The sequence below is a fragment of the Stegostoma tigrinum genome, chromosome 1, assembly GCF_030684315.1.
Source record: "Stegostoma tigrinum isolate sSteTig4 chromosome 1, sSteTig4.hap1, whole genome shotgun sequence".
NCBI lineage: Eukaryota > Metazoa > Chordata > Chondrichthyes > Orectolobiformes > Stegostomatidae > Stegostoma > Stegostoma tigrinum.
Window position 1 is genome coordinate 3376271 of NC_081354.1, and position 24244 is coordinate 3400514.

The 24244-nt window shown below is 47.4% G+C and overlaps 1 protein-coding gene across 11 annotated transcripts in view; it reads left to right on the forward strand.

The window, feature by feature from the left end:
* Window positions 1-395: 395 nt before the first annotated feature.
* rufy3 (RUN and FYVE domain containing 3) overlaps window positions 396-24244 on the forward strand; it is a 63984-nt gene continuing 40135 nt past the window's right edge. Inside the window, exons 1-3 of one of the 11 annotated variants that reach the window (XM_048529911.2) lie at window positions 396-1168; window positions 16245-16304; window positions 22944-23117. In XM_048529911.2, coding sequence (XP_048385868.1) covers window positions 916-1168; window positions 16245-16304; window positions 22944-23117 — 487 coding nt within the window. In that variant the 5' untranslated portion in view covers window positions 396-915. The other 10 variants (XM_048529964.2, XM_048529972.2, XM_048529928.2 and 7 more) reach the window with 10 other exon arrangements.

The following is a 24244-nucleotide window of genomic DNA, read 5'->3' on the forward strand; positions in this document are numbered from 1 at the left end:
AAAAAGCTCTGCAGGTCTGGCAGCATCTGTGGAAGGGGGTAACAGTGATGGACTGAATGCTGAAAATTGCAGGGGGGAGGGGCTGCTGAGAGCTGGCAGGAACCGCACTGATTTAAAAACCCAGGGCGCTGCAAATTGCAATCCGATTACAGCAGGCGTGCAGCCGTGTTCTACATCCCGCAACAACCACGTTCAGATTGCAACCTTCACATGTTTAAAAAAAAACCCTGTGGCGGCTCTCCAAACCCCGGCCCTGTTGCGACACACTTTGACTGAAGGGGAAAATAAAGCACCTTGCAAGATGCTGAGAATGCCAGTGCTCCCGTTCCTTTACACCCTGCACGATCCCCGAAAGGCGCATGAGAAACAACGAGGGAGTTGGTCTCACCAACATGCAACCTGCAGCACAACTCCTCACATCTCGAAGTAAAGCAGGCAGAGTACATGTTGCGTGCACATTGATATGTTTTAGGACACACATCAGGAAGGAGCTTTCTAAAAAAAAGGGGAGGAGGTGGGAGCTATGTTAATAAAACTGACGCCATTGGGTAAAAGACTAATGCAACAAGAAGTATGCAAGAAGGAGGAAAAGAAGCGACGCTCTCGGCTTGAATAAAAACACGATGAGGAGTTAACGAAGCCCGGCTGCAAACGGCGTCTGCTGCTGCTGGAGATGCAACGCCGCCCCCGGGTTCTAGACTCGCGGGTCCCAGGCTGCTCCGGGTTCTAGACTCGCGGGTCCCAGGCTGCTCCGGGTTCTAGACTCGCGGGTCCCAGGCTGCTCCGGGTTGTAGACTCGCGGGTCCCGGGCTGCTCCGGGTTCTAGACTCGCGGGTCCCAGGTCGCCGCCTCCCGGGTTCTAGACTCGCGGGTTCTAGCCACCCCCCTCCCGGAGCTGGACCAGCAGCAGGGGCCATGGAGCAGTTAGCAGCAGCAACGAAGGCCGAGGGGCCACCGAGAGCGGAGCCGGCGGCGGCGGCTGCAGCAGAAGCTGCGAACGGGGAAGCGGGCACCGTGAGCCAAGACCCGGTCATTTACTTCGTCCGGAGCCGGGTGACAGGAGGCCCTCCCGGGCAGGAGCAGGAGGAAGAGGCCGGGCACCTCCAGTTCGGAGTCGTGCCTGTGCCGGCCTCCCCCTCCAGCAGCTGTGACTCCAGGCCCCGGGGAGGTGAGTGCAATCCGGCGGGGAGAGAGAGAGAGAGAGAGAGGTTTACATTTTTAAATGTGTAAACAGGAATAGAGAGCTGAGCAAACTCGTGGAGTTGTAGCAGGAATTGAAAGTGTCTGTGCTCCAGAATGTGTGAGAGCCCTGTGACTTGGGGGGGCAGTTTGTTCTACCTCCCCTTCTCCTTGTCCCAGAGTTTCTGGCTCTCACAAGTGGCAGAGCTGCCCTCCCTCTGGGAGGTGACTGTCCACTCTCACACCTGCCATGAGTTGCCTTTTACTGGGCTCATTGAAATGCTTGCATTTATATAGTAACCTGTACAGCCAACCGGCTGTTCCCAATAACTTTTACAGCCTCTGGCATGCTTTGAGTGTTGTCACTGTTGCAAACCGATTTGTGCACAGCTAGCTCCCACAAACAGCGATGATTTGGAGGTCTCGGTCAGGAAAGGGGACCAGGTGAACTGCCCGCTGCGGTCCTTCAAGGTTGTGGCTGGGCATGGGGTCTTCTGGCCTCTGCCCGATTGCAGATAGTGGCTCTGGTTAAAAGCTGGCCGACCCTTGTGGCTTTGCAGTCCTGGGGGTATGAGCCTGGGGAGATTCTGTGCACCGTAGAGCAATACAGCACAGGAACAGGCCTTTCAGCCCGCAATGTCGTGCCAAACATGACGCCAAGTTAAACAGATCCCTTCTGCTTGCCCGTGGTCCATAACCCTCTGTTCCTTGCTTATTCATGTGCTTATCTAAAAGCCCCTCAAGCACCCCTATCATATCTGCCTCCACCATTACTGCTGGCAGTGCATTCCAGACTCCCACCACACTATATGTGTTTAAAAAAATGTACAGGCCCATGTACACTTTGAAAGGACCATCTGACTCCACAGGGACAATGCTGCCAGTGAGTCATGTCAATGTCTCCTGATTACTGAATTAAACTGAATCTGTTCGCTTCACCAAACAAGATAATAGGCCCTTTTTGAATAAATGCAAGCAAAAACCTCGGGATCTCTGTAGAAATGTGAACTTTGGATGCAGCTGTCCGTGTTTCACTCGTGTTGCAACGCTGGATCTGATATACTCAATTAGGTTGACTGACGTCCATTTAAATTATACCCTAGGACCTTTGAGATTAAAAATATTTGTTTTGTTTTTGAAAATGTGGTTCCACGATGTAAACTGGCCATTCACCATCTGTCCCCAGTTGCCCCTTGAAAAGGTGAGGGTGAGCTGTCGTCTTGAACCGCCGCAGGCCATGCACTGTAGGTAGACCCACAGTGTCCTTAGGGAGGGAGTTACACAATTTTGACCCAGTGATATATTTCTGAATTCTTTGTTAATCCAACCCTGTTCTAATCTCAGAATAAGGGGTTGCGTTATTTAAAACAAAAATGAGAAGAAACTCCTTCTCTGAAGGAAGGAAATCTGGGGAGTTCTTTACCATGTTGAGGATGGCAACTTAAGCATTTTAAAGGTTGAGGAAGCAAGTCAGATTTTTACTCAGAGAATCAAAGGTTATGGGAAAAGGCAGGAAAGTGAACCTGAGGATTATCAGATAAATCAGAATCTCACTGAATGATGGAGCAGATGTGATGGGCTGAATGGCCTATTATTCTGTCATTACCTCCAATTGTCCTTCCTGTTTCTCCACCTTTTCTCTTAAACAGTATTAAACACTCCTCTGGGACTGACTTCCACATTGTCACTACTATCTGAGATGAGACGCTTTTCTTGAATTTCAGATTGCGTTTGTGTTAATCTTACAGTGAGAACTGTTCTCGACTGCTTTAAGTCGAAATATTTAGCTTGTGTTGTTGAAGCTCATGTTCCTTCACTGCAGTGCTCCTGTGGTGCTCACCCTCTGACAGCACAGTGCTCCCTTGTCCCATCATCTTCCCGAAGTGAAACTGAATATTGAGCGTAAAAGGAATCTTTATAATTGCCAGTTTCTCTTGTGGCCACCTGTTAGAACTGATTTTGTTTTGGAGTGTTTGTTCTTGGGCTCCTCCTGAGTAGAGAGCTGTTGGTGATGGGGCGCGCACTTTCAGTCTGTTCCACATGCCTGAATCCAGGATTGTGAATGAGATGGGTGAAATCTGACAATGTGGGACATGGGTGGGAGAGGGGCGTCTGATTGTGATGTTGCAGACAATGCACAGTGTGGCTCAGACAGAAAGTGGCCTCTTGCTAACCCTGAGGTTGGTGAGTGGCAGATATTCTCCAATGTTGCTGATTTGTCTAGTCGAGTACATGTTCTTTCACGTGTGGGTAGCTAGCAGAGACCAGGATTTGGTCCTCATTGTCCTTTGAACTGAGTAGTTTGCTGGGCCATTTCAGAGGGCAGTTACGAGTCAACCACATTGCTGTGGGTCTGGAGTCCTATTTAGGCAGTGAACCAGATTCTTTCTTGTACAAGCCTGTGATAGTCTCAGTGATAGTGCCCATGAGACTTGCCTGGTATTCCAGTGTAGTTAATTTAAACTAAATTCCCCCAGTGGCCGTGGTTAAAGTTGAGTCCACATCCCCAGAGACTGTGGGCTCTCTGTATCACCAGCTCAGTGACATAACTGTTAGTTCACATTCTCCCCAGCCATTGATATGCTTGGTGCAGGCATTTCAGAATGTTGAAATGATGTACCCATTATCCTGTTTGTACATGAAAGGCACCATTGGAATATTTTAAAATTCAGTTATAGATGTTGTTCCTGGAAATAAGGTAAATATACAAAAGCTTCTAGATGAATGAAAGCCATTCATTTGGCTTCCTTGCCCCTGGGATACCCTAGGATTGCAGTGAAGCATTTTAGAACAATGTGTAACATGGGAACTGGAGTAGGCCATTCAGCCCATTGAGCTTTCCCCACCATTAAACATGATAATGACTGACTGAAATCTTCAATCCCATTTACTCCCCTTATCTCCATAAACCTGAACAATGTGCCCCCGGTAACCAGAAATCTATCAATCCCTATCTTCAGCAGGTTCCACAACTGAGCTTCCACAGCCCTCTGTGGAAGAGAATTCCATAGGTTCGCAACCTGCTCTGTTTGGGGGAGCATACTCTTCATCTTTGATCTAAATGAGACACCCCCCCACCCTTCATTTTCAATTTGTGCCCCTGATTCTAGACTCCCCAACCAAGAGAAACATCTCACCCTGTCTATTCTTTTTAAATAGTTTGTAAGTTTCAATTGGATCACTTCTCATTTGTTTGAAATGGTGAGGAATTGGTGTGATGTATGTTTGAGCATACTTGCTGAAGTTTCAACGAATGAGAGCTGATCTTCTTGAAAGGTCTGAGATCCTGGGGATACTTGACTCAAGAGTCTCAAACTGAAGATATAGTAAAACAATTCACACAGAGCAGAGAGGAATAGCAGGGAGTTAGCATTCTCTTGTCACCCAAAGAGCAGTGGAGCTTCGATCGTTCAGTCAATTGTTGAGAGTCGAGGGTTAGGGGGACCAGCTGGAAAGTGCAGGTGAGGCTAGAGTCAGACCACCTGCCATCTTGATGAATGGCAGTCCAGGCCTGATGGGTTGAATGGTCTTGGGTTCTTATAAAGTGCAGCAGGCAATATGCACGAAGCAAGGTCCATTGAACAGTGGCTAAAACAATTGAGCATTTGATTCTTCCTTTGAGGGGGCTCTTAAGGGTGGGGATGTTGACTGGGAGCCCCCCCCATCTCATGAGACTTTGTTTTTAAAGACTATCTATCTGAGAGGGGTGTCAACGTAACTCGTGACCCGCACGGCTGAGCTCTGAGGGAAGGCTCACTGTTGATTCTACATTTTCAATCAAAAACCTCTCTTTCAGTAAATGAGAGAGCGCAGGTACTTTTCTGGTTTGACCAATGGAATGCCGGTGCAGAGTAGCCATTGTTGGGATGGAGGAAGTGTGATGGCCACATTGCACACAGCAAGATCCCATAAAAAGCAGTGTGATAATGAGATGATTATGACTTCCAGGACAAGTTGGATACAACACTTGGAGACAAGTGGTCAGAAGAAATGGAGAGAAAGCAGGACCAGGCCATTGAGTTGGATGATCATAGAATCCCTACAACTTGGAGTTCAGGCCATTCGGCCCACCAAAGAGCTCCCCATCCATATCTACCTACTGCCCCTGTAACCCTGCGTTTCCCATGGCTAACCCACCTAGCCTGCACATTCCTGGACACTATGGGCAATTTAGCATGGCCAATCCATCCCAACCTGCACATCTTTGGACTGTGGGAGGAAAGTGAAGCACCCGGAGGAAACCCACGCAGACATGGGGAGACTGTCTGTGTGGAGTTTGCACAGACACCTAAGCATGAAATTGAATCCAGGTCCCTGGTGCGATGGGGCAGCAGCGCTAACCACTGAGCCACCATGCTGCCCCGATCAGCCGTGATCACATTGAAAGGCAGAGCAGCCTCGGAGGGCCGAATGGCCTCGTACTCCCCATGTTATCTCTGTTTCAGTGAGAACCACATCTGCTCGGTGGTGTGAGTGATAATGGGAACTGCAGATGCTGGAGAATCCAAGATAATGAAATGTGAGGCTGGATGAACACAGCAGGCCAAGCAGCATCTCAGGAGCACAAAAGCTGACGTTTCGGGCCTAGACCCTTCATCAGAGAGGGAGATGGGGAGAGGGAACTGGAATAAATAGGGAGAGAGGGGGAGGCGGACCGAAGATGGAGAGAAAAGAAGATAGGTGGAGAGAGTATAGGTGGGGAGGTAGGGAGGGGATAGGTCAGTCCAGGGAAGACGGACAGGTCAAGGAGGTGGGATGAGGTTAGTAGGTAGGAGATGGAGGTGCGGCTTGGGGTGGGAGGAAGGGATGGGTGAGAGGAATAACAGGTTAGGGAGGCAGAGACAGGTTGGACTGGTTTTGGGATGCAGTGGGTGGAGGGGAAGAGCTGGGTTGGTTGTGTGGTGCAGTGGGGGGAGGGGACGAACTAGGCTGGTTTAGGGATGCGGTGGGGGATGGGGAGATTTTGAAGCTGAAGTCCACATTGATACCATTGGGCTGCAGGGTTCCCAAGCGGAATATGAGTTGCTGTTCCTGCAACCTTCGGGTGGCAACATTGCGGCACTGCAGGAAGCCCATGATGGACATGTCATCTAGAGAATGGGAGGGGGAGTGGAAATGGTTTGCGACTGGGAGGTGCAGTTGTTTATTGCGAACCGAGCGGAGGTGTTCTGCAAAGCGGTCCCCAAGCCTCCGCTTGGTTTCCCCAATGTAGAGGAAGCCACACCGGGTACAGTGGATGCAGTATACCACATTGGCAGATGTGCAGGTGAACCTCTGCTTAATGTGGAAAGTCATCTTGGGGCCTGGGATAGGGGTGAGGGGGCAAGTGTAGCATTTCCTGTGGTTGCAACTCTTCCTCTCTACCCACTGCATCCCAAAACCAGTCCAACCTGCCTCTGCCTCCCTAACCTGTTCTTCCTCTCACCCATCGCTTCCTCCCACCCCAAGCCGCACCTCCATCTCCTACCTACCAACCTCATCCCACCTCCTTGACCTGTCCGTCTTCCCTGGACTGACCTATCCCCTCCCTACCTATCTTCTTTTCTCTCCATCTTCGGTCCGCCTCCCCCTCTCTCCCTATTTATTCCAGTTCCCTCTCCCCATCCCCCTCTCTGATGAAGGGTCTAGGCCCGAAACGTCAGCTTTTGTGCTGCTGAGATGCTGCTTGGCCTGCTGTGTTCATCCAGCCTCACATTTCATTATCTCTGCTCAGTGGTGTGTTTTTTTTTGTTGTTGAGGGTAAATATTATCTGGGCACTTCCCAAACCCACGACCACTTCCATCTAGAAGGACAAGGGCAGCAGATACATGGAAACACCACCCCCTGCAAGTTCCCCTCCAAGCCGCTCGCCCTCCTGACTTGGGAATATGTTGCAGTTCCTTCAGTGTCACTGGGTCAAAATCCTGGAATTCTGTCCCTAAGGCCATTGTGGGTCAACCCACAGCACATGGACTGCAGGGATATGATTAGTCAGCTCACCTCCACCTTCTCAAGGGGCAACTGTACCCTCATCCTAAGAATGAGTTTTTAAAAAAAACACAAGTGGCAGAATGTCGAGATGAACGTTCCTGGGAAAAACACAAGGAGAAAAGTCAACCGTAACAACACTGGATGTAGGAAACCTGGCAGACAGGAGTATCTGTGCAGTATTGGGTGGGGTATCATTTAGTATGATTGTAAGGTTTATTGTAGCTCCTGTCACACAGGAACACCCAAAATCCTTTCATTGCCAAGAAATCCTCCCTTTTGAAGCAAGTCTGTATCATGGTGTAAGAAACATGGCAGCTCAGTTGTTCACAGCAAGATCCCACAAGCAGTCACTGAGGTGATAAGCTGATAATTTGTGGGACCAGTGATGGCCTGGAAATTGGGGAGTTCAACCGTGCCCTTCCAGTTGTTTTAGTGGGATCTCTCACGCCCACTGGAGCCAGCAGACAGACCCTCACTCCAACACTGCTGCACTCAGTGGATACTGAGCTGGGGATGCCAGCCTGGATTTCTTTGCTGGAGCCTCCGGAGTGGAACACCACAGCCTTGCACCTCTAAGGTGAGCTGGGAGACCTGGCCGGGGGTTTGCTGGGATTTGAGGGCCATGACCCCGAGGGTGGTCACAAGGTGAGATTCTGGGGTTGTGAGCACCTTTGGCATTGGCTAAGTGATTGCTACCTGCTGCAAGGTCCCTCTTTAAATCCCTGTATGTTTCTTAAAGCTTGGGCATGACCCAACTGACTGCTCATTCACAGCCTGTTTCCTGCTCCTGGAATGTGGGTGAAGAATCTAGCTGTGTGAAAAGGCTAAATCTGAGGAGAGCCTTGAACGCCTCCTGTTTGTAATGGTGGAGGAGGATCGGCTGAGGATCTCAGTCCGAGCTCACTAACGACTGAGTGTTTTTGGAATTCCCTTTCTCAAAAGCTAGCGGATACAGAATCCATCCACACTTTGAAGGCAGAGGAGAGAGATCCTTAATGACCAAGGGGATGAAAGATTGTCGGGATGTTCGGGAATGTAGAGTCAAGGTTTAAAATAAGATCAGCTATGATCTTATTAAATGGTGGGGCAGGCTTGATAGGCTGAATGGTCTATTTTTGTTGCCTGTTTTAAGACCTACTGCCCCAGGTCTCCTTAGTTACTGGGATGTGGATATCACTGGCTGGCTTAAATATTTATCGTCCGTCCCTAATTGCCCAGAGGGCTGTTAAGAATCAACCACATTGCTGTGGGTCTGGAGTCCCATATAGCCCAGACAAAGTAAGGATGGCAGCTTCCTTCCTTAAAGGAAATTGTTTGAAAACCCATCTGGTTCACTAATCCAAGATAACAAAGTGTGAAGCTGGATGAACACAGCAGGCCAAGCAGCATCTCAGGAGCACAAAAGCTGACGTTTCGGGCCTAGACCCTTCATCAGATGCTCTCTGATGAAGGGTCTAGGCCCGAAACGTCAGCTTTTGTGCTCCTGAGATGCTGCTTGGCCTGCTGTGTTCATCCAGCTTCACACTTTGTTATCTTGGATTCTCCAGCATCTGCAGTTCCCATTATCACTGGTTCACTAATTCACTAAATATGCAATGTCTCCTTTAAGACGAGAGCCCTTTCTTCAAAGATTAGGTTTTGCTCTGCCACACTAAGCCATGTAGAGCCCCCCTCAGGTAAGAGGATGGTGGCAGTTCACCTACTCTCATTGCCCCTTTAAGAAGATGGGGGGAGCTGGATTCTTGAACCGCTGCAGTCCATGTGCTGTGGGTTGATCCACAATGTCCATAGCGAGGGAATTCCGGGATTTTGACCCAGTGACACTGAAGGAACGGCGATGTATTTCCAAGTCAGGAGGGTGAGTGGCTTGGAGAGAAACTTGCAGGGGGTGGTGTTCCCATGTATCTGCTGCCCCTGTCCTTCTAGATGGAAGTGGTCGTGGGTTTGCCTGAGGATCTTTGTTGAATTTCTGCAGTACACATGGCTGCTACTGAGTGTCGGTGGTGGAGGGAGTGGGATGCTTGTGGATGTGGTGCCAATCAAGCGGCTGCTTTGTCCTGGATGGTGTTGAGCTTCTTGAGTGTTGTTGGAGCTGCCCCCATCCAGGCAAGTGGGGAACATTCCATCACACTCCTGACTTGTGTCTTGTAGATGGTGGGACAGAATTTGGGGAGTCGGGAGGTGAGTTACTGCAGGATTCCTGCTGTTGTAGACACATTTATATAGCAAATCCACCTTTGTTTTGCCTTTATTTATTAATGGCATGAGGGTATTGCTGGCTAGGGCAGCATTTATTGTCCATCCCTAATTGGCCAGAAGGCTGTTAAGAGTCAACCACATTGCTGTGGGTCTGGAGTCACATGTAGGCCAGACCAGGTAGGGATGGCAGTTTCCTTCCCTAAAAGACATTAGTGAGCCAGATGGGTTTTTCCTGACAATTGACAATGGATTCATGGTCATCATTAGATTCTTAATTCCAGATATTTTGTTGAATTCAAATTCCACCATCTGCCCTGGTGGAATTTGAACCCGGGTGCCCAGGACATTATCTGGGTCTCTGGATTAACAGTCTAGTGATAATACCACTTGGCCATCGCCTCACCCGTTTAAATGTGCAGTGTCTGTAAATAATTTAGTGTGAGCACCTTTGGGTTGCTAGAGCTTTTTCCCTCCTTTTGAAAAGGGATGATGCAACTGAAATGCAGTGACTGTGTAGGCCAATCAGTACTAGAGTCATTGAGGTCTGCAGCTCGGAAAATGACCCTTTGGCCTATTGGATTTTCACTGGTCATAAACAAGCACTTGACTATTCTAATCTGGTTTTACAGCACGCAGGCCATAGCTGTGTTTGCCTTGTACAATTCCCTGCAGCGTGTATGCTTCTCCTAGCTTGGTTAAATATATAGCTCCTGGCGTTTATAGATTTTAAGTGGCTGAAGTTTGTTGCTTATCGATTTAATTGCCCTTGAACTGCCATTTCAGAGGGCAGTTAGAATCAACGTGTTGCTGTGAGCCAGACCAGATAAGGACAGCCGATTTCCTTCCCTAGAGGCCGTGAGGGAACCAGCAGGGTTTTTGTGTGAGATACCTCTGTTTTCATTTTCACATAATTCTACCACAGTTAATCGTGTTCCATCTGGTGGCTAGAGTTTCCTTAAGGGAAGGTTACTGGGCCAAAGCAGGTATGGGGACACTGACCAGAATTGGTGCCATAGAGTCGCAGAACAGTGCTGACTTGTTGCTGTCGTGTGTCCAGTTGTATTGGAGAATTTTGCAGCACAGAAAGGAGGCTGTTCTCCCCATCATGCCCCTGAGAGGCTTTGGTCCCATTTCCTGGCTCTGCACCTCTGTACTTAACTCTTTAAATATTAATATAGTTCCCTTTTATAAATGTTGCTATTGAATTTCATCACCTTTTCAAATTGCAATGAGTTGTATAAATAATTTTATTTTTTTCTAGTCTCTTGCCATTGGTCTCCAGCCTGTGTGCTGTGTTAAATGGCCGTTCTCCCTGTTATTTTCTCTCGAGCTTCTCTATCAGAAGCTGTCGCAATTTTCAGCCGAAGTCACCTTTTAACCTTGTTGCTCTAAGAAAAACAATCCTAGCTTCTCCTGTCTCTCTGCACTCACTGAAGATCCATGTCCCTTCCGAGTAAATCTCTGCACCCCTGCTCTCCAGGGTCCTCCCTACAGTGCAGCCTAACCAGCGTATTATCGAGACTTAGCAAAGCTTACACACTTTTAAATTAATCTCAACTTTCTGTTGAGGGTCCAGGGCTTTTTTAATTGTGTCCTCACCTTCAGAGGTTTGTTGTACATTAATGTCCAGGTCTCTTGTGCTCTCTCTGTTTCGTTGCACCCCCTTTTTTAAAGCTAATCCATCCAGTTTATAGTCTGCAACTTCATTCGTGACTAAAATGAATTATTTCACACTTCTGGAATCTGCAAAATATCTGCTGATTTCACCACTGACCTCCCAAAGTATTTCTATCCTCAGCATTTGCTGTCTGCCAACTTTGAAAATGTGCCTTTTTATACTCCAGTGCAGGTTTGTAATTTTCTGTGATGTGAGAGTTGAGTTCGGTGGCACAACTTTTTCAAAATTACCCATGGCCTTATTATCTGTTGGGTCTGCATCAGGCATCGGTAGGGTCTCTGTGTGTATGTGTCTCTGTGTGTCTGTGGTTAATTGGGACTGAGCTAAAGGGATGGAGACAGGAGGCTGTAAGCACCAATGGTACTGTCTGTTGCGGTGTTCCAGAGCTGTGTCAGGGATTGTTTATGCATTTATAGGTCTGATGTCATGTGATGCTGAATTTTCACTACAGGCTTTGCATTTTGCCAGCCATTTTGGTCTACACCCAACCTGCGCAGGGAGGGAGCTGCTGTTCGATGCTTGAGAATGGTATTTTGTGAGTCACCAGTTAGCAGAGAGTTCCATTTAAACAGATGCTGAAACATCCCCTCTACGTTTGGAACCTTCATCTCCCAGATTGCCTCCTTGCTGGGGATCTGCAGCTGGACTAAATCTTGAGGATTTGCAGAAAACAAGCTTCTCCTTTTGCCTGTGTTGCTATCCCAGAGGGATATTTTATATATAAGAACGAGGGAAATCGGTCTCTGATTACAACGTGCCCTTGCTATTGAGGCTGTTTCTGGGTCTCTGCAGTGTCAGCACAAACACCCGCCCTCTCTCTCTCTCTCTCTCTCTCTGTGCACCGTGATCCCTTCCTACAAAGCCAGCCTTTCTGCTGCAGGATTTACTTTCAGCTTCCAGTCAGCTGGCTCATCATGTCTGACCTGACTCCCCAGAGTGATGCTCCAACACCCACTACAGACAAGATCACCCAGGCTGCCAGAGAGACCATCTACCTGTGCAACTTCCGTGTCTCGGTGGATGGAGAGTGGCTGTGTTTGCGGGAATTGAATGATATCTCCCTTACACCTGACCCAGAGCCTACCCATGAAGGTAACGACCATTTGCAGACCCTACAAGCTGCTGTTTGCTGTTTTTCATGTTTACCCCACCCCCAGCCCCCAAACCTGCCAATCTTCAGTAACCATGGTGGCATCTTTGACTAGTGAACATTGTCATTATTGCAAAGCACCTTTTTTTGCTTTACTTAAAGAGCCCTATAAAGTCTGCTGTCAATGATTTTTACTGTTCGTTGCAGACACACTAAACCAACAAGCCACGTCTGTGTCACTTACCTCATTAAATTTGCTTTAAATTTTATTGTCATTGTGGATCTGAGTTCTTTTTTGTCTCCCTTACATTGCAAACCTGTTTTGCTTTTATTAATGGATGGGACCAATTGATAGAAATTATAATTTAGTCACTGGCACACCCTTGATCTATACCGTCTGCCTCCTCAGATTACATCAGAAACAGCATTGATGGTTTGCAGCTAGTCTGTGTGTCGATACAGAGCCGATGTCGAGCTCTCATTTCAGATCTGCAGAGGATTGTTTTTCTAAGTGAGAAGCCTTTGTTTTGATTTTTTTTATTTGTTTGTTCTAAGAATTGCACCGGCAGCAGAAACCAGTTAGCAACTCGAGACGCATCTTTTCATTCAGTGGAACGTTAGCTTGCGCCGGTCTGATTTCCGATTTTTGAAGACCATCTTGTGAGGAATGTGCTGACGATGCAGTGACTCCCTCTATTCCTGTCACCGCCACCCCCCCCCCATCTCACTCCCCTATCGCTTGACCTTTGAACTGCATCAGTTGTCCAGGGGTTGGGGGGGGCGCTACTTGAGAATACAAAGGCGTGCTTTCCCCACTGCCTTTCTTTGGGGGAGGGGAAGGCATTTGCTCCTAACTGGAGTCAGGGTTTTGATCGTCTCATTTAGTCTGGCCATTGTTTCATTAGCCAGGGTTAACTCTTCCCTATGCAGGGCTTGCACAGACAGAGGGTGCTCAGATTCAGAGTGCGCCGAAAGCTTTGTTACAGTGACAAAAGCTTTAGCTGCAGCTATGCAGACTTAATTTTGTTCCTCTTGCTTTTTTGGGGTTTTTTTTGCTTCAGAATTGATCTGTTTTCTTTCAGAGGAAAGTCTTCTCTTCATATAGAAGCTGAAATTTATCCAGGTTCTCTAGTAAGCTCCCTCTTCAACAACACAGTGATTTCAGTCAGCCCATTGCTATGTTGGTGATTTGGAGCAGGCACAGTGTACCGGTAAGAATATAGAGAGGCAACATAAATTAATGGGAGCACTTGGAAAGAGATAGAGGTAGAGCAACACAGATAGTAAGAACTGTAGACGCTGGAGTCCAAGATAACAAGGCGTAGAGTTGGAGGAACACAGCAGGCCAGGCAGCATCAGAGGAGCAGGAAAGCTGACGTTTTGGGTCAGGACCCGAAACATTAACTTTCCAGCTCCTCTGATGCTGCCTGGTCTCCTAAAATGTAAAGCAAAATGTGCAGAGGACACTGAAAGTCTGCAGAAGAATATAGACATGCTGCACTCCATCTGCTCACTCATTCAATTTTAGTAGGAATAATAGTAAAAGGGAGTTTGATTTGAAAGTAAAAAATGACAGCATGCTGCTGTGCAGAGGTGTCATTGTGCAGGAATCGCAGAAGGTTGGTTTGCAGGTGCAGCAGGTCATTAAGGCAGCAAATGGAATTTTGCCCTTCATTGCTGGAGAGATGCAGTTTAAAAGCAGGGAGGTTATGTTACAGCTGAATAGGGTCCTGGAGTACAGTGTACAGTTTTGGTCTCCTTACGTGAGAAGGGATAGAATGAGTTCATAGAATGCCTACAGTATGGAAACAGGCCTTTTGGCCCAACCAGTCCACACTGACCCTCAGAGCATCCCACCCAGACCCATCCCCCTATAAACCCACCTAATCTACACACCCCTGAACACTGGGTAATTTCCCAAGGCCAATCCACCCTAACCTGCACATCTTTGGACTGTGGGAGGAAACTGAAGCATGCAGAGAAAACCCACACAGACATGGGGAGAAAGTGCAAACTCCACACAGACAGTCGCCCGAGGGTGGAATCCGACCTGGGTCCCTAGCTCTGTGAAGCAGCAGTACTAACCCTGAGTAGTACTGAGCACTGCGCCACTCTGCCACCCTGATGTCCTGGCACTGGAGGGAGTGCAGAGGAGGTTCACTAGGCTGATTCCGGAGTTGAGAGGGTTGGCTTAGGAGAGATTGAGTAAACTGGGACTGTACTCATTGGAATTTAGAAGAATTGGTGGCACGGTGGGGGAGATCTTATCAGTTCCCTTCATAATTTTATATATTTCAATAAGATAGAAGCATGAGATTGTTTCCACTCTGGGGTCAAACGAGAACTGGGGGCATTGACTCCAAATAAGGGAGGGGACAGATTTTGGACTGAGTTAAGGAGGAACTTCTTCACCCAAAAGGTTGTGAACCTTTGGAATTCCCTTCCCAGTGAAGCAGCTGAGGCGACCTCATTGAATGTTTTTAAGGCAAGGATAGATTTTTTTTGAGCAGTAAAGGAATTAAGGGTTATGGTGGGTGGGCGGGTAAGTGGAGCTGAGTCTATGAAAAGGTCAGTCATAATCTTATTGAATGGCAGAACAGGCTCGAGGGGCCAGCTGGCCTACTCCTGCTCCTGGTTCTTATATTCTTGTAGAGGAACTGAGAACCATGGAAGCCTGCAATGACAGTTATAACTGCAGGACAAGTTAATGAGCTGTCTTTTAAGAAATAGAGAAGAGATCTAGACTTACTGAGTAGAGGCATAAACTGTTTTTTAAGAAAAAAGGAAGTTTTCCTAAATCTGTCAGACACTGGTTAGCTTCTAGCAGGGTGTATTGAGCTCATTCTGGCCTTCATACTTCAGGAAGGATGTCCAGATCTTAGTGAGGGTGCAGAGGAGATTGACCAGAATGGAACCAGGGATTGTCAGGGGGGGTGTGGCTCGACTGCAGAAACTCGGGCTGATCTTCTCCGTGCGGAGAAGGGTCCGGGGAGATTTAGTTGAGGCCTTCAAATATTGCTTAGGGTGTAGACCATGTGGATAAGGAGAATGTTTTCCCATTGGCAAGTGTCAGTAAGCAGATTTGTGGAAATCGGTTTAAAAACAAGAGGGGAGTGGGGATTTATTTTTCTCCCCAGTGGGCTGTTCTGGTCTGGAACATTCTCTGCTTGAACGGCAGAGAAGCAGATTCAGGCTGAACCTCCAAAAGGGATTTGGGTATGTAATTGCCAGGAGATGATTTGTCAAGCCTGGTAGGGATGGGCAGGGGAAAGAGCAGTGGGAGTGGGACTAATTGGATAGCTCTTTGAAAGATGGTGGACCAGAAAAAAACCACCTTCAGCTGTGAGTCCAGACATTTCATAGCATGTTGCCTGCTGCACAGGTTTCCTGGAATTATCTTTCGCTGAACCTTTTGGGGTTTCTTCTGTGTGTGGGAGGGAAAGGTTTGTTATTAGTTTCACAGCTTTTCTGTTTTAGTTCCTTCTTTGAGCCCCTGAAAGTGGATGGCTGGCGTGGGTCAGATTGGAGCCCAGTGTATCGGGGGGTTTTATCCCTGAGGTGCATTCAGGACCTGCCTCAATGCCCAGTCTGTGTTGAGGTCATGGCGCTGTGACCCGTCAGTCTGGCATGTGTTCTCCTTCAGTCAAACAGTGCCAACAATGTGGTTAGATTGTGGGTGTTGTCAGAAGCGCAGATACAAATCCAGCATTGAGGATGGGACTTTTTAATCAGTCCTTACTGGGCTTTCTGACTATGTGGGTGAGAGTGCACTGTGTATATACAGTAACTTCAGCTGTTTTTTACATATTCCAGTAAACGTGAACCAGTTACATAACTTGTTTGAAAGATTTAAAGTTTGCCTTTAAAATTGCCCAGGTGAAATTTGAATTAATAAGTGGGAGCTTTCAGTGACTGTAATTCAATGCAGAAACAGGCCATTCTACCACGCTGCTTCCTGTGCTCTGCAATCACAACAGATACAACCCATGTGTCACGGTGTCTTTTCTTTTTCGCAGTCCCCATTTATTTTTTTTTCCTAATTTTTAGAAGTTGTTTCTTTTGGTGGTTTTATTTGCATGACATTTTGTCCTTTTTTTCCCCTTTTTTTTACATTTTGCAAAGAGCAGCAAAAGACTCTTGGGAGGATTTAACAGTTTGGGTGGATCAGATACTTGAGGAAGCAGAAGGTGGGTAACAGGATTGTTTCTTGGCTCTTGTATCTTTGTAAGCTAGCAGTGAAGTCAGTGCATGTTCTTTGACCTTGTGTGAGCACCATGGTGATGCGGTGCGGTCACTTACAGAGATGGTAAATATGGAGGAACCTCTGCTTCCCCCTGCTCTACAACCCTAACACAGGAACAGTCATATCGCTGAGTCATTGGTTCTCTCCAACAATTGCTCTGTCTCGTGCTCTGCACTCCATTTTAATCGCTGTGGCTCAGTGACTGATGAGGCTGAACACACTGGGAGGTGTTTACTGTGATAATAGCGTTGTCTCAATGCAAGTGTTGTCATGATTGCCTGGTTTAACAAATAAACAATTGAACTGAGAAGCTCTAACCGAAATAACATCACAGCTCCAAAACCTTTAGAGATACCTGAGGACAGCGGTGAAGTACCAGGTTCCCACTCTAGTGTCACTGTCCCCGTCCCCCGCTGTTGTATGGGCCTGCCTCTCATTCTCAACTTTCCCACCAGAGAGAACTGTTTCTGTCTTAGCCTCTCTTGCACACTTTCTTGTCTTCCCTCTCTTCGGAGAGGGTCTCTGATGGAGGGTCTAGGCCCGCAATGTCAGCTTTTGTGCTCCTGAGATGCCTCTGGGCCTGCTGTGTTCATCCAGCTTCACACTTTGTTATCTTGGATTTTCCAGTATCTGCAGTTCCCGTTATCACTCCATCTTCTGTGTGCTAAGTTTTGAAGCCCTCTGCTGGCTCACCACTTGGTCTTCCCATTTCTCAGGAAAAGATCCCCAGCCTGTCCTGTTTTCCCGGTAGGGCTAGTTTGCCTCACTTTTGCTGTTGTCCCCGGAAGTCTTTGTTGTGCCAATTTCCAGTTCTCCATGTTGGAACACCGAGATCCCACGCTCTGCATCCTGCAAGACATTACACGCTCAATGACTCTGAATCTGTTTCTGTGCCGAGATGCACCACATGCAGAAATGATTTTGCTCTTAATTCAAATGCACCCAGCCATATTGTTTGCTGGTGGTTTAGATCTGCTTTACATCTCTGTGTGTGTGCCAGATGCATTCTGCATTGCCAAAATGTCACTTCTCTCCAGTGAAAGCTGCTTGCATGTTATGCTTGGGAGATTTTTTCAAGCCATTTTTTGCACTTCTCGTTTTTAGCTTTGTAGAAAAGATTCAGTTTTTAAATTTAACCCCCTCACTCAGGCTGAGATTGCCACTTGTCAGAAAGGAAATCTTTGACAGTTAAACCACATCTAAATACAGACCGTCACCTGTTGTACAATCTGTTAACAGCTCTACATACTGCCCTGTGAGTCTGTTTGCTGCGTATTGCTGTGATCTTCAATGTTTGCAGTTAGTTGGGGAAAGTTAATATTCAAACCAGTTAATGAGCACGAGAAGATTTGACAAAACAAATCCAGCTTTTGTCTGGAATTCAAAAAGAGAGATAGCAATGACCGGGTAGTCTCTAACAAATCCTGTAAAGAATTCAAGAGAAACATTTTTATCCTGAGAGCCCTCAATGTAGAATTTGATCTGACTGAGGTGAAACAGGATGAACGCATTGCGGAGGAGGCTAGAGGAATGAAGTCGCATCGGCCATGGAAGGCTTTCAAAGTCTGAAGCGCAAGGGGACTTGGGAATCCTAGTTCACCATTTTAGGGTGGTTAACGATTCAGTCAGCTGTTAGGAAGGTAAATGTAATGTTAGCATTCATTTCGAGGCGGCTGGAATACAAGAACAGAGGTATAATGCTGATGCTGTGTGAAGGTCCTATCAGACACATTTGGAATATTGTGAGCAGCGTTTTAGGCCCTGTGTCTAAGGAGGGATGTGCGGACCGTAGAGGGGACCCACAGGAGATTTACCAGAATGATTTGCGGTGATGAATGGCTTGTCGTTATGAGGAGTCTGGGTCTGTAATCGATGGAGTTTAGAAGGAAAAGAGGAGATTTAATTGATACTCTCCGAACACTGAGAGACCTGGATAGAATGGCTATTGGAGAAGATGTTTTCATTAATTGGAGAGACTCCGACCTGAGGAGTCAAAGTGAAGGGATGAGCCTCTAGAACTGAGATGAGGAGGAATTTCTTCAGCCAGAGTGTGGTGAATCTGTAGAACGCATTGTCCCAGGAAGTGGTGAGACCAAACCATTGAGTATATTTCAGACAGAGGTAGATAGGTTCTTGATTAATACAGAGATCAAGGTGATGGGAGAAGGCAGGAAAATGGGGTTGAGAAACATATGAGTCATGATTGAAAGGCAGAACAGACTCTGGGCCGAATGGCCTTACTCTGCTTCTCTATCTTATGGTCTTATGCCAGCCAGGATCAATCTGCAAATTGTGTAAGAGATTCATTGATGTTACAGCACAGGAACTGGCTGGTCGACCAACAACATGTACTATGCTCTGCGAGCCTGTAACAGTGCTGTATAAATGCAGGCCTTTGCTGTTGTAAATGTTTGCGGTAAAACCGATCCTATTGATAAAACAGTAAGTATGAATTTTCAAGCTGTAATTGTCATAGCAACAGTCCCCTAGAAACACACAATGCCAGCAGAGTTTAGAACTTGACAGACTGTTGCTGTTTTTCCAGGCATTTTAGAACAAAAACTTCAGAGTGGGTGCATAAAATTGACTTAAACAATGAGGTTTTTAAAAACACAGTATTTAGAGATTAGGCTTAATTGTGTTTCTGGATAATGATGAGTGAGTTACAACTGCATAAATGAAGGACGAACTGTTTCCACATACTTTAGGGTGACTAACCAGAGGTAACAGATTGTCAAAGGGCCAAGGTGAGGTGCTTTTTCAATGCAGCAACTTGTTGTGTTATGGTCTGGAATGTGTCATTTAAAAGGGCAGTGGAAGCAGGTCCCCTCTTAAGTCATTATGGGGGGGTGCATGTCGCTGGCTGGACCAACATTTTGTTTCAAGTCTGTAATTGCCCCTGGAGAAGCAGGTGATGAGCAGCCCCTCTGGTCCGCATCCTGACTTGGAAATATATCGCTGTTCCTTCGGTGTCGCTGGGTCAGAATCCTGGAATTCCCTCCCTAAGGGACATTGTGGGTCAACCTACAACCGATTGACTGCAGTGGTTCAAGAAGGCAGCTCGCCCCCACCCTCTCAAGGGGCAACTAGGGACAAGCAATAGATGCTGGCCCCAGCCAGCGGCCCCCACATGCAATAAATGGATGTGTAACAAAAATGAATCTGTTTTCACTGCAGCTGTAGGCCGCACATTCAAAATTACAACAGCACTCTGCACTTTTTAGGACAAAACAGGCTGGTAGGACTATGGGCAGTGAGGAGAGTGGGGGTAATTGGACAGCACCTTCAAGGAGCTGACACATGCATTGTGGGCCGAATGGCCTCCGGTGCTGCATGTTTCTGAGATCTGAGAGGAGGAGAAGGGTGGCCTTGGTTCATGAGTGAAAATGGAGAGCAATTGTCGTATAGGATGGAATGTTCATATCATTCTTTTCTTGCATCTATTTAGTAAATCCTTTAGCAGAAAAACATCAGCCTCAGATTCACTGTCCACAGTCTTGATTCTGTTGTTGGTATTTCACACAGCCTAGGCTCGCCCATGTAGCTGGTGCAGCCGGTTGCTTGTGAAGTAGTCGCACTTATATTTTGAATGATTAGCAGCTGCTGAACGTGAGTCAGAAACTGCAGGGACCCACGGGATGGTCAGACCAGCTCTGCTTCTGAAACAAGAAGTGCTCATTTGAACGAGGGTGGACCTGGGAGCAAGCAGAGTCCATTCGCCCCCTCAAGCCTGTACTGACGTTCGTTTAGCTCCTGAATGATTCGCAGAACTGTCACAGCACAGCAGGAGGCCCTGGATGTGAGTTTGCTCACTGAGCTGGAAGGTTAGTTTTCAGATGTTTCGTCACCATTCTAGGTAACATCATCAGTGAGCCTCCGACGAAGCCTTCGTCGGAGGCTCACTGATGATGTTACCTAGAATGGTGACGAAATGTCTGAAAGCTAACCTTCCAGCTCAGTGAGCAAACTCACATCCAGAACCTCAACCTGAGCTACAAATCTTCTCAAAACTCGACTGCAGGAGGCCATTCAGCCCACTGTGTCCACGCTATCTCTCTGAGTGTTTCACTTGGTGCCATTTTCCTGTAGTAACCAGATGCTGTTTCTTTACAGACAACTCCCTGACTCTCTAACGAACACACTCTTGAACATGCCACTGTTCTGTCTCCTTACGCCACTTCCCCCAGCTTTTGGTTCCACAACCTGTCATGTCACTTACATATGTGTCTCAGTTTTGACCCTAGAACCAATAATTTGGGTTGACAAAGTGCTTGTGACACTAGCCCAGCTCAGTTTTTAAAGCCCCCTGTATTCTGTGAATGAGGGTTTGGCAGAATTCTGCACCAGAGATTTAGAATCTCATCCCCTGGCAGCTTCCTGTGCTGGACTGCTTCTATTCCCCTGTTTGCGATCGAGCAATTTGTGTCATGTTTCTGTCTGCTCTCCATCACAAGGAACTATGAGGGGACTTGTTTTGTTTACCGTGGCTTTCACCTGGTATTCATCACTCGCAGCTTTCAGTGTTTCCAGCTTTTTGCTCCATTCGCTGAGGCTCACCAGTTTTTGTAGCGTACTGTGCGTACAGGAGATTTACCGCAAAGTACCAGAGTTTGGGGGACCCTGAATTGGGCTGATCTCCGCACAGCAAAGATGAGGAGAAATGTCCTCGCTCTGGACTGCGAATCTTTGAAGTCCTCTGCTCCATAGGCTTATGGGTGTCGAATATATTGAAGGACGAGGTTGCTAGAGTTTGGTCTCTGAGGGAATCGAGGGTGGAAGGGTGTTGTATAAAGTAACAATTCTGAAAGGGTTAATCCTGACTTCGACACAAAGCTCCACCCAATCTGATGATGTCACGAGGACCTCATTGGGAAATGTCGTCATTGGGTCTCCAAGGGGTTGGACCTGTATGTAAATCCTTCTCTACTTTGTTACAATGTCTGCGTCACTAAGGTAGTTATTCAGTAATTAGCCTCGCTTTAAGACAAACCCCTTGTCTCTTTAAGACTCGCTCATGACTCTCCCCTACGGCTGGGAGTCCCCTAGGCTCTTTAGGTTCTGCCATGGAAAGAGGATGGTGATTGTAAATGACCTCAATCACCAGCTGGTCACGTTTGCCATCACAGCATGTCCTACAGGGCAGTGACATTGATTTTGGAGATGATTACATCGAAGGGGGCAGCAAGCCAGAAATGGGCCGAATGGCCCCTCTTTCTTGGGCTCCTGTGCAATGCGGAGATTTAACAGATGTTGATATCCCAATGGGTTTTGATGGAGTAAGTAAGGAAGGAGACATTGATGGCACTGAGAGCAGGGTCTGTAATGAGGGTAGAAGTTGCAGGTACTCCATGTCAGAGGCAGGGCAGGGAATTGGTTTCCACACTGTTGTTGTGATCTGGGACCCTCTGTCCGACACGGCAGTGGAAGCAGATTCAACAGTAACTTTCAATTATAAACAAATAGGACCAAATTCCGTAGTGGGACAGAGTTGGCAAGTGTGTTGAATGCGATGACACTTGTGAAGAGCTGGTGGTGGGGACCAGTGAGTGTGCTGGTGTTTGTATGTTCATGTCCATCTTGTGGTTTTCAATGAATTAAAAAAAGCTTGTGGCCCTGAAGCAAAATCTAGACCATGGACCTTTCCGAAATCTCCATGTTACAGATATACGTACAGCGCAGGCCACTCATCCCTGTGCATCTCTTCCACCTCAGTCTTTAATTTGCCAAGTGTGGGTGTCACTGTCTGGGTCAGCATTTATTGTCTGTCCCTAGTTGCCCCTTGAGGAGGTGGTGATGAGCTTCTCGCAAATGAATTGAAAAGGCGGAGCTTGTAACTGTGTTAACCTAAATTAAAGGAAATGTGTTGCATTTTTTAAATTAAAATAACAAGGTGCTGTAGTTGCGGGACTTTGAAATGGGAACACGATGAGGGGGAAACAGGCAGGTGATATTGCAGTAATAGTAATTGAGAACCCCAGGCTAATGTCCTGAGGATTTGGATTCCCACCTCATCGTGGCAGATGGTGAAATTTAATTCAATACATTCTGAAACGCAAAACTAGTGTATTGTTGTGAAGACCCATCTGATTCACTCATGTCCTCTTTTAAGGAAGGAAATCTGTCATCCTTACCTGGTTGCGCCCATATGTCCCTTGGCCAGTGCGGCACTCCCGCGGCGCTGACCCTCTTGTGCCCGAGTTGATTAGTGCCTCCTGCTCTGTGGCGTGCAGCACCCTCCCTCAAGCTGTGATTGAGGTGAATGGTGTTAATATGTTAAAGGGGAGAGTAGTGGTGTTGGGGTCAGGGGGAGTCTGATACAAGGAGGGCGCTGGTGCGAAGCCTCTGAGTTAGAATCCTATTTGACCCGAAACATTAACTCTGTTTCTCCCTGCTGCCAGATCTGCTGAGTTTCTCCAGAGTTCTCTGTTTTTATTTCAGGTCTCCGGTTTATGTTATTAATCAGATTTTACAGTTATAATGGCGCTTTTGTGACTGAAAGTGTCTAGTTTTTCTCCGTTAAAGTTACTTGTTGTGTATTGCCTTGAGTTAACATTTAATGCACTTTTTAAATGTCTGTTCTCAGACCCCAAAGACCCCATTGCAATTGAGCGGTTGAATTTAATGAACATGGCGAAACTCAGCATCAAGGGTCTCATTGAGTCAGCGTTAAACCTGGGACGGTCACTCGATTCTGACTATGCTCCTCTGCAGCAGTTTTTTGTGGTTATGGAGCACTGCCTGAAACATGGCCTTAAAGGTGAGTAACTCCAGGACCTACAGCTGCTTGGCCTTTTGGGGACATCAACAGGGGCCATCTTCTCCGTTTTAATAAGGTGTGGGAAGTTCCTCCAGCGAGGGTACTGAGGGGAGGAGTGGGTGGGCAGGTCAGTGAAGTGTGGGTTTCTAATCTGGGAGGTGGTGCTTGAGATGTTTCCGAATGAGATCACAACAACCCCATGGCTCTCTGTCTCGTAGTTGCTCCTGTCCTGTGAGGCACAGAAGGCCTCGTTCCACTCCCCGTTGCAGCCAGCTCCGGCTCCCTTTGACAGCAGGACCCTCCTCGCTACTCCTTCCCTCATCTCCCCAGTCAGGAAGGGGAGGACGAAGAAAGGCCACAGGAATTGTAATCTAACAGAGTAGACCTAAGGGGTACAGGTACATACTTCCCTGAAGGTGGAGTCGCTGGTAGACAGGATGGTGAGGAAGGCGTTTGGCATGCTTACCTTCATCCGTTAGAGCACTGAGTATAGGAGTTGGAGTCCCATGTTGCAGCTGTACAGGACGTTGGTTAGACCACTTTTGAAGTACTGCGTACAATTCCGGTCATCAGCAGGTTGCTGTTAAACTGGAAAGGATGCAAAAGAAACGCACAAGGATGTTACCGAGACGGGATGGTTTGAACTATAGGGAGAAGCTGGATGGGCTGGGACTTTCCTCCCCAGTGTTGCAGCTGAGGGGTGATCGTATAGAGGCTTATAAAATCATGGGGGGCGTGGATAAGGTGAATAGACAAGGTCTTTTCCCCAGGGTGCAGGAACCCAAAACTAGAGGGGCATGGGTTTAGGGTGAGAGCGGAAAGATTTAAAAGGGACCAGAGGGGCAGTTTTTACACAGAGGGTGGTGTGTGTATGGAATGAGCTGTCAGAGGAAGTGGTGGGGGCTGGTACAGTTACAGCATTTAAAAGGGGCCTCGATGTATATGAATAGGAAGGGTTTGGGGGGGATAGGGGCCAAACGCTGGCAAATGGGACCACTTCAGTTTAGGAAACCTGGTCAACATGGATGAGTTAAACTGAAGGGCCTGTTTCCAGGCTGTATGATTGTGAGGATGGGGAGAAGGAGGGTAATGATTTGGGAGCTGGGGTGTACTGGTCGGGTGTGGAG